Source organism: Theobroma cacao, chromosome 2 (genome assembly GCF_053813885.1).
Source record: "Theobroma cacao isolate CCN51 chromosome 2, ASM5381388v1, whole genome shotgun sequence".
In the NCBI taxonomy this organism is placed as follows: Eukaryota; Viridiplantae; Streptophyta; class Magnoliopsida; order Malvales; family Malvaceae; genus Theobroma; species Theobroma cacao.
Genome location: NC_142640.1, coordinates 24,822 through 34,688, shown reverse-complemented (window position 1 = coordinate 34,688; position 9,867 = coordinate 24,822). Strand labels below are relative to the sequence as shown.

The 9,867-nt window shown below is 35.4% G+C and overlaps 1 protein-coding gene across 1 annotated transcript; it reads left to right on the top strand.

Annotated features, from left to right (window-relative positions):
- Positions 1 to 922: 922 nt before the first annotated feature.
- Positions 923 to 6,720, top strand: LOC18606987 (uncharacterized). Its single transcript, XM_007040892.3, has 22 exons — positions 923 to 1,232; positions 1,368 to 1,553; positions 2,211 to 2,290; positions 2,542 to 2,628; positions 2,740 to 2,790; positions 2,898 to 3,015; positions 3,101 to 3,157; positions 3,264 to 3,328; positions 3,515 to 3,598; positions 3,695 to 3,745; positions 3,844 to 3,906; positions 4,000 to 4,046; positions 4,149 to 4,218; positions 4,305 to 4,367; positions 4,643 to 4,732; positions 4,817 to 4,855; positions 4,954 to 5,181; positions 5,275 to 5,360; positions 5,634 to 5,679; positions 5,759 to 5,839; positions 6,021 to 6,114; positions 6,230 to 6,720. The coding sequence occupies exons 2-22, from the start codon at positions 1,427 to 1,429 to the stop codon at positions 6,397 to 6,399; spliced, it is 1,797 nt and encodes a 598-aa protein (XP_007040954.3). The 5' UTR covers positions 923 to 1,232; positions 1,368 to 1,426; the 3' UTR covers positions 6,400 to 6,720.
- The last annotated feature ends 3,147 nt before the right edge of the window (positions 6,721 to 9,867 follow it).

Sequence of the window (9,867 nt, the reverse complement as noted above, 5' to 3'; positions counted from 1 at the left end):
AAAAGCAAGACTTGAACTCCAACGTCCTATATATATATATATATAAATATTACTAAGACACTGAAAATGCAAACATGTTGAAGTTTGCTAGGCCAAGGCCGCGAGGGTAGAATTAGGGCAGCGGGGTCACGCAGAGCATTAATTAGGGCAGCTGGGTCTTGGACTACCTGATTTCCTTTCCCTTTTTTCTTTTTTTTCTTTTTACAAAAAGTTAATTTGAAAAATTATTACTTTTTTTTTTAACATATATATATTTGAGAATGCCACAGTCAAATATTGTAGAGCAATCATTAGTTAGGGTTGTTAATTTTTCAATAATCGTCCCAGACAAGATATTTCAACAAGTAAAATTTAAATATTTAATGATCCATTAATATCAAATATTCAGATTTTTTAGGAAAGGGAGATAAGATTATGTAATAAACAATAAAACAAAAGATTCAATGGGATGTAGGACTGAAATGAAATCATAAAAATATGTTAATTTCTTACGACACTACTCTCTGGGAAAGGGAAAAAAAGTTTTTGAGTAAGTAATAGCGATACGGTTCTCGAGCGCGGCGCCCTACCTCTTCTCTGTGTACACACTGTTTGTGTAATACATTGTAATAAACAAATATGTTTTGCTAACCAATGTGCCTCATATTAAATATATTTCTTCCAACGCCTTAAGGGCACTCCTTAGCAGAACTATTTATACTAATATTTTAGCATTAAATACTATAATTAATAATTCAGATACATTAAAAGTATATTATCACTTAATACGAAATTTTTTGTTAGAAACTTCTTTGTTTATTTACGGGTAAAATATTTTAATAAAAAATTTATTAAAGGGGTTGGTTATTGTTTGCTTGTCGTTTTTGGGCACTCTCGGTACTAGACATGGTGAAAGTCCAGGGGGTACGCTGTGTATAAAAGGCTGCCTATGGCAATGGCGTTAGCCAATCTGATTCCTTTTACATATATTCTCTTGTTGTCTCAATTCCAATTCTCTCATCCCGTTTCTTCAGTATTTCTGTTAGTGACGGGTTAAGCATCCCTGTCTCTTTCCGCTTCACAAAATTTTCTTTTGTTTTTGTTTTTGTGTTGATGCTATGCCATCTCTTACATAGTACAAAACAAGGCAGAGCGTACATAAACATATCAGCAAAGACTCCGGCTTTGACCATTACCATCCTGCTCTTTTTACGCATCTGATTTCCAGTTGGCGATAAGAAAGGTTTAATAAGGTAATCACTCATTCTTCATCTTTCTACCTGCTTTTTATCCTTATGCGTTTAAGGATATGATTCATCGCAAAGACAAAGAAGATATGTTATACTTGCTCTGTTCTGTTATGCTTTGTTGTTTTGAATTGTGGATAGGTGTTTGTTAAAAGATTTTATTTTATTACGAGAAGGCCAAAAAGTAAAGGAGAAGAGGAATGAAGAAAATGAAGTACGTACTGGTGACTGGGGGAGTAGTAAGTGGACTCGGCAAAGGAGTGACAGCGAGCAGCATCGGGTTACTTCTCAAAGCTTGTGGACTTCGCGTTACTTCTATCAAGATTGGTCTCTGCTCTTCCCTTTCCTTTCTCATTTTTTCTTCTTCTTCTTCCTCCTCTTTTTAGATTTTCTGACCTTGTAAGTTATTTCAAAAGACCCTTGTATCTTGATAAATTTTCTACACTGTTCTGCTTTCTTCTCTCAATTATTTTATTTTATTATTACTAGCTTATTGGTGTTTCTTTGCACTTTTGTATTATAAACATACCGATATGAATCTGTTCAACTGCACTCTGTTTTCGCTCACAGCTAATTTGTTAGATTTTGCGGAGGCCTCCATCAAATTGTTAGTTCTTATTGTTCTTTCATCATCTACCTAGTTTACTAGTGCCCATGTCATTTTCAATAAATATGAAGAAACAATCTCCTTTCTCACCACCGTTTCTTAACTGCTATAAGAGAAATAGTAAGGAAGGAAAGGGTGGATGGAAAATGATTTGTTTCTTCATCCTTTTCTTTGTTTGTTTGGTACGAGAGAAATAGATACAAGGAAAAAAAATGGATGGATGGATTTATACTTTTTCCAATCTTTACTGAAAGAAAACACTTGCTCAACTCAAATTAATTTACTTTATTTATAATTTTACCTAGCACTCTCTTTCTCATTCTTCCATTTTTCTTCTTACCAGATACAGTGTTCATTATTTTCGTTTCCCAATGCAGATCCTTACTTAAATAGCGATGCTGGAACGATGTCCCCTTTTGAGCATGGGGAAGTTTTTGTCTTGGACGATGGTGGTGAGGTAAGAATTCTCTGCTCTCCTCTACTCTTCTTTTGTACTCCCAAAAATATTTTATTGCAGAGGGATGCTTAAGAAAAGGATTTAGCAGTTTTATTTGAGTGGGATCATCTATGATTTTATGGAGATAACTGCTTAATATGGATATTGGCGCTGCATTTTCGTCTTTTAACATCAAATGAAATGTTTTTGCGCTAGATTAATAATCCCTATGTTTTTTGGCCAGCCTAATTCTTTGTTTTCCCTCTTGAAAGGTGGACCTGGACCTTGGAAATTATGAGCGCTTTCTAGATGTCAAACTGACTCGCGATAATAACATCACCACTGGAAAGATTTACCAAGTAAGTTTCTCTCCTTTGTATTTCCTCTTATCTGATAGCCAAATATATATATTAGCAGTTGCTAATAGCTGCATTCTCATGTTAATTTTTCCTTTTCTCATTACCCCGCAGTTTGTTCTTGACAAGGAGAGAAGGGGAGATTATCTTGGAAAAACTGTTCAGGTTTCTCTTTACTGCTCAAGCTAGGCTCTAGTAATATAATATATGCTATTGTTTAACGATAGGCTTACATTCAGGCCATTTCATCTACATATTCTTGCGATATGTAGGTTGTTCCTCAAGTTACAGATGCCATTCAAGAATGGATTGAGCGTGTGGCAATGATTCCAGTTGATGGAAAGGAAGGTCCAGCTGATGTTTGTGTCATAGAATTAGGTGGAACAATAGGTACACTTACAGCTACAATTTTGATGCATGCAACATGTTATAAGGTCGTTTCCCTTTATGTTCAAAACAACTTCTTTGCACGCAGGAGACATTGAATCCATGCCATTTATTGAGGCGTTAGGCCAGTTCTCATACCGTGTAGGTAAGGCTATATTGTACGCAATTTTATGACACAAAAATGTGATCAACGCCCTTTCTCTTTTAGATTTGTTTTAATTGATTACTATTCCTCATTACTTCTTGTTCAGGTTCAGGCAACTTCTGTCTGATTCATGTGAGCCTGGTGCCTGTTATAAATGTTGTTGGGGAACAGGCAAGTGTGTATGAATAGTAGGAATAATCTGTGGAAAGAAAGCAAACAGAATCTTTCTTACAAATACAACTTTTAGCTAGGCACATCCTTAACGAAGATAATTGGTTCTCTTTGTGTGTCTTGAATATATAGAACAAATTAATCTATTGGCTAAAGCACTTCTAACATGATGTCTACCATGTTCAGAAAACAAAGCCCACACAGCACAGTGTTCGAGGACTGAGAGGCCTGGGTTTGACACCAAATATCTTAGCTTGTCGCAGTACAATGGTTTGATTTTTTTATCACCGTCGCCCTCTGAGACATAAATGCACAAATGCTTTGTGCTGTTAGCTTTAGGTTCTGAATACAGATTCCCTTTTACAGGCACTTGATGAAAATGTGAAGGAGAAACTCTCTCAATTTTGCCATGTATCGGTATGGTGATTAGAAGGAGAAAGGTTTTATTTGTGCATCAGTTGAATGTTCATTTTCCTGGTTGAAAATTTTAGTTAATTGAAAATGCTTGTTTATAGGCAGAAGATATTATCACTCTTTATGATGTTCCCAACATCTGGCACATCCCTTTACTACTGAGAGTAAGTGGTTTGATTTCATTGTGAAAAATAATTTTAGATATTCTTCCTAATTCCGACAATTAATGAATGGATATGATTTTTATTCTTGATTAGGACCAGAAGGCTCATGAGGCAATTTTCAAAGTGCTTAATCTTCTAGGGTGTGTGTGATATGATCAGTTCTATCTCTTTTTTTTTTTGTCTGGATAATTAAGCACTGAACATTGACTTTACATGACGAGGCAATTGTGTCTTTTGTGCAGTACTGCAAAGGAGCCTTCTTTAAAGGAGTGGACTACAAGGGCTGAAATTTGTGATATGTTACATGAGCCAGTGCGTTGCAACTAATTGTCAAATTCAACCTTGAAAACTTTCTGATTCCTTCTAGAGTCTTAACCTTTTATGTCATTAATATTCAGGTCAGAATTGCTATTGTTGGGAAGTACACAGGCCTTTCTGATTCCTATCTCTCTGTACTGAAGGTGCAATTAACTTCTGTTACCTTGTCTCAGCTGAACAATTTTTATGTTTGTCCTGTAGGACTGTTTTCGTTGGAATTGTTTTTCCTTTTTGCTCCAATTTGTGTCATATGTAGGGGTGATAAGTTAGTTTTGTTTTTCTTTTTGGTTTGAAATAACATAACAAAGGTTTTATTGAAAAAGAGTAGCAGAATTAATGAAGAACAGACGGGTTGATGGAGAGAATTAGAAATGAATTTATCTCTAATACATATAAACCTGTTTTGCTGTTTGTGCAGGCTCTGTTGCACGCGTCTGTTGCCTGCCGCAAGAAACTTGTTGTGGACTGGGTTCCTGCTAGTGACCTTGAAGATATGACTGAAATAGAGGTCAAATTAATTCCTTATCGTGTAATGTATTACATATTGCTTTTTACTTTTTTTCACTTCTTGACAAAAACATTTCCTTGACAGAATCTTGATGCTTATAAAGCTGCATGGAAGTTGTTAAAGGTCCGTGTTTTTTAGCTTTTTATGGCCTTGGATTGGCTGGTTAATGCACTTCACTTCCAATGGTCTCTGGTAGCCCGCTGACTGCCTTCTATCTTCAGAGTGCAGATGGTGTTCTCGTACCTGGAGGGTTTGGTGACAGAGGGGTGGAAGGGAAAATTCTTGCAGCAAAGTATGCACGGGAAAACGGAGTTCCCTTTCTTGGAATATGTCTAGGAATGCAGATTGCTGTCATTGAGTTTGCAAGATCTGTTCTTGGATTGAAAGATGCCAACAGCACTGAGTTTGATCCTAACACCAGGAATCCCTGCATTATATTTATGCCCGAGGTGTAATGTCTGTTTGCTAGTTGTAGCTTACATATATAATGAAATAGTGTGTGTCATTTCCTAAACATCTTCATGTCTCTGCCATTTAAACAGGGCTCAAAAACACATATGGGTGGTACCATGCGTCTTGGATCAAGGAGGACATATTTCCAAGTCATGGACTGCAAATCTGTGAAATTGTTAGCACTGTGGACTTGTTTGAGATAATAAGCATTTATTTGTGTTTTTGCACGTATTCATGTGTGAATAATATTCTTTTTCCTTTTAATGTTGGAACCTATGAGGTAAGTAAGTATGGTATTATGAAATTGGCCAAGTGATTCTTTTATATTGCCTTTTTTGGAGGACCAAAAAGTTTTTGACATTATAATTATGTGCATATGTGAAAGAAAAAAGCTTCCTGAAAGAATACGTGTTCAATTAGCTAATCCTTTTCTACTGCATTCACGTAGGTATGGGAGAAGTTTCATAGATGAGAGACATCGGCATAGATATGAGGTAAGTGGTATTTAGATGGATATGTTTGATGTGTAAGCAATCTTGTGATAATGAAGTATAAATAAGCCTATATTTGCAGGTAAATCCTGATATGGTAACAGGCCTTGAAAATGCTGGCCTATCATTCACTGGCAAGGATGAAACAGGTCGACGCATGGAGGTGTGAATTCTTTGCTCAAGAAACACCTCATAAGTTATCGCCTGTTTTTTTTTTTTTTTTTTGGGTGTGGGGGGGGGGGGGGGGGGGGGGGTGTTGTGGTTTTGTGGGTGGTTGGTGTGGACATGGGGGTGAATTTGCAGCTGTGGGTTCTGTATTAATATTTGGCACATTTATCATGCAGATTATTGAATTACCCGATCATCCATACTACATTGGGGTTCAATTCCATCCTGAATTTAAATCAAGACCAGGAAAGCCTTCTGCTTTGTTCTTAGGTAACTTTCTTTGTCATTCCCATATTTGCTTTCCAAGGCTTATCAGTTCACTGAGAGAAGCAATGCACTCTCCTGCATTCTCAAGTGTTACTCAAAATTTCCGCGTGAAACGCAGGGTTAATAGCAGCAGCTTGTGGACAGTTAGATGCTCTCTTACAAGGCTTCGAGAGCCAAGAGGTCAATTGTCTCCCTAACAAGAAAGTTTACCAAAATGGATATGCGACAAGGCCTGCAAATATCATAACAGATGCTATGTACAGTTATTGCAACGGTGTGCACTCCTGAGTGTGCTTTGGTCATACCTGTGTTTTTCTGTTGGGATACTGATTTTGACATAGGGCTTTTGGCGGGATCTCAGCATTGCCCTGTACAGGCATTGATTAAATGGCTAGGCCTAATAGCTTTTCAAGAGAACTGCAGTAAAAGCGTAGCTGGATCCCTACATTTTAAGCGGGGGACAGCTTCTTGTATTTTTCAATTATATAATCTTATCTTTGTTGGCCTTTTGGCCTCGTAGTTTCATTCCTTGTTTTTGATTTCTCCTCGGAGCTTCGTGTATTATTTAATCGAATTTTGTTAATATAAATATATATTGAACCTTGAACATCTTGTGAAGTTGATATTGACACCTGTAGAAAAAGGATAGAGTAAAAATAATTATAAGACCTTGTTATATATATACCAAAAAATTTTATTTATATATAATTAATAAGAACATAAATAAATATTTTAGATTTTATAAATATAATTTCATAATGACTGTTTAATATAAAATAAATGAAATTCTTCTGATGATGGAATTTTGAGAATGTTATAAGGGATAATTTTTTTTAAAATTTTTAAGTTAGAAAATCTTTCTAAATTTTACCAAAAAGGTTGGAGAATTTATGAAGAATTCTCAATATTAAAGGATATTTTATTTATTTTAAAATAATAATGAATTGGAGAAATAATTGAGGGAAATAAATTAAGATATCGAAATAAAATTAATTTATTAAAATTGAAAAGAAAACAAATAATTAATTAAATACTATTCTGAATGGGCGTTGTGAAGGTACTAATCCCTTCATCACATGTAATTGTGCTTTCGAGCTTAATTAGTTTCGTAGATTGGAACCAATTTTTTAAAAAACTTAAATCAAACCTAAGACCTCGTTAGAAAAATATATTCAATTAAGTGGTCAATCACACCTAAACAAAAAATATTGATGGTGACTCTTCTTAATCAAACAACTAAGTTTTAGGACTAATATGTTATGACCGTTTGGTGACTCCACCGAGGAATTAGAAAGTTAAGCCAATAATTAAATATGTGACATCTTAAGCCTTAACTAGAAAATTTTAATTCGATATTCTAATTCATTTTCTTTAATCTAACATTGCTTTGTTTACTTTGATTGTTTATATTTTTAATTATATAGGGATGATAAAAAAAATTATATGTCCCTTCGCACACACTAGATTTTTGCATATATGCATGAGCTTTATACCCAAGCTCTATCCTATTTAAGAGGAAGTAGAGTATCTTGCTCTTGTAAGGTGATAATCTACGTGTAGGAACGTGAAATACTTCCATTCAAATTGAATCCTTTTCGTTGGAAACTTGTAATGGGTGAGGATTGGGGTGCCTTACTAGTCTCAAGTGGACGACGGTAAGGAGTAATTTGGGAACCTTTAGCTTTGTGTGAAACTATGCCTAGCATATAGAAAACCATAAAGGATTAAGCCTAGGTAGAGCTTCGCCAAACTCATAAAAGAATACCCATGTAGGTACACATGAAGGGACGTTTTTTCCATGTAAATACTTATTGAACTTTGTTTTATGGTTGTTTCATGATTGCGCATTAACATCATTTTTCACATAGAAGTATTTGTTATGCAATAAAGTATGACAGAAAAGACCCAAGTTACATCCACGAAGCGACTACTGGTCTTCATATCCACCCTTGTCATATGTGAAGATGACTTGGATGTTAAAGCTCAATCAAAACAGATTCAGCATGTAAAGGGTGATTGTTTAAAGGATGGATATGTTCCTAAGCAAGTTCATATTGATCTCCAACAGAATGACCTCACAGATTTGATCAACATTTGGGATCAGTGGGGAAAATCTAAATAACAAGAATTTGAGAAGAAGTATGGGCATATTGCATCACTTATTCGCATACCTATTGATGACCAAATGATTAGAGCCATCATTCAATCTTGGGATCCCTCATATAGATGTTTTGTCTTAAATGAAGTGGATATGACACCAATAATTGAAGAATACTGGACTTTACTTTGCATACACTTTCCAAGTGGAAATAAAAATTACCTGAGATGACAAAGGATAGGTTATAGTAAAAAGATTGCAAAAATCATGGGAATCGGTATACAAGAAGTTGACATGAGTGTTAAACAAAAAAGAGTTAGTGTTTGTATTCCATGAGAGTTTCTTCATAGTGGCTTCATGAAGCATTTAGAAGATGAAACAAGCATGAGTATTAAGGCCTTAGTAATCTATGGGACGATTATCTTTCCAAAGGTTTTGGGCCATATCGAGGTAGCAGTGGTGGATTTCTTTGAGCAGGTAGAAAATAAAATTAATCCATCATTAGCAATTTTAGCAAAGACTTTAGGTCGCGGAGCTATTGTCGACAGAATTGAAAAGGCCGTTTAATTATATGTGCACAACTATTGCATGTATGGATTAAAAGCCATTTCTAGGGTGAAAAAAGTAAGTTTCGAGCACTATATCTCTCCACCAATATTCCTATTAGAGAATTTTGTGAAAATGAATGGCTAGAACCAAAATTCAAACAAGAATGGATCTTAAGACTACGAAGCCTCATGAGACAACAAATGGTATGGAAAGCACCATGGATGGTACTTCAACCAATGTTGTATAGTTGTGGAAATGAAATGTCAGTTCCTCTTTTGAGATTATGGGGGTAATTAGTTATGCCCCACTTATGGTACAGAGACAAATGGGGTCTGAATAATTTGTCCCAATGACTCATAAGCTTGATCAAGTTGAGTTTTCTTATGATGAGCCAGGGTTGTCAAAGAACGTTGAGAAGATTGTTAAGGCATGGAAACAAGCTAGTCGAATAAAATCAGGAAGATTCAGTGATAAGGTTACACCAGAATATTTGGTGTTGTTTATCCGAAGTAAATGTGCTAGATGAGGTGAATAGTATTTTTTGGCTCTTAAAAAAATTGGCTCTAGGTTGAGGACAAGTTTAAGATCAATATAGATTAGTTCTATGCAAAATGAGGGAATAATTTAAGTGAGAATAAAAATAAAAACAAAAGCAGAGTAGACAATACACCAGAATTTAGAGTGGTTCGGTCAAGTACCTATAATTACTACCTTGATTGTTCAACCAAGGATTTTCGAAATGAACTCACTAAAAATGGTGGAATTCCCAAGCTCCCACCAAGCTTTACAATGGCTTTTAGTAGGCTCAGCCACAACCCTTACAATGGTTTTTCTCGAGATCAATCAAAACTTAAACTAACTTTTCTAGGCTTAGTTAGAACCTATACACCTAATCAAGCAATCCAAGCTTGAATGAATTCCCTTAGAGTGTCTCGCACACTCTAAGTATATAAGGAGAAGAGAAATAAAGGTGTGCCTATGATCACTGACTTGATCTAAGTGGTACACAATGAAGTGTTTGAATCTTTTACAAGAATAGGAGTGAAGTGCAAAAAGTATAAAAAAAGGTTTTTGCAATTTTTGAGCTCTTTTTGGACTTAGAAGCCTTG

What these genes read in the sequence shown, in the direction of transcription:
- LOC18606987 (XM_007040892.3), top strand. Translation starts at nt 1,427, where the DNA reads ATGAAGAAAATGAAGTACGTACTGGTGACTGGGGGAGTAGTAAGTGGA. An exon ending in CCAGTTCTCATACCGTGTAG is followed by an intron (nt 3,158 to 3,263) that starts GTAAGGCTATAT and finishes CTTCTTGTTCAG; the next exon opens with GTTCAGGCAACTTCTGTCTG. An exon ending in CTCAATTTTGCCATGTATCG is followed by an intron (nt 3,746 to 3,843) that starts GTATGGTGATTA and finishes GCTTGTTTATAG; the next exon opens with GCAGAAGATATTATCACTCT.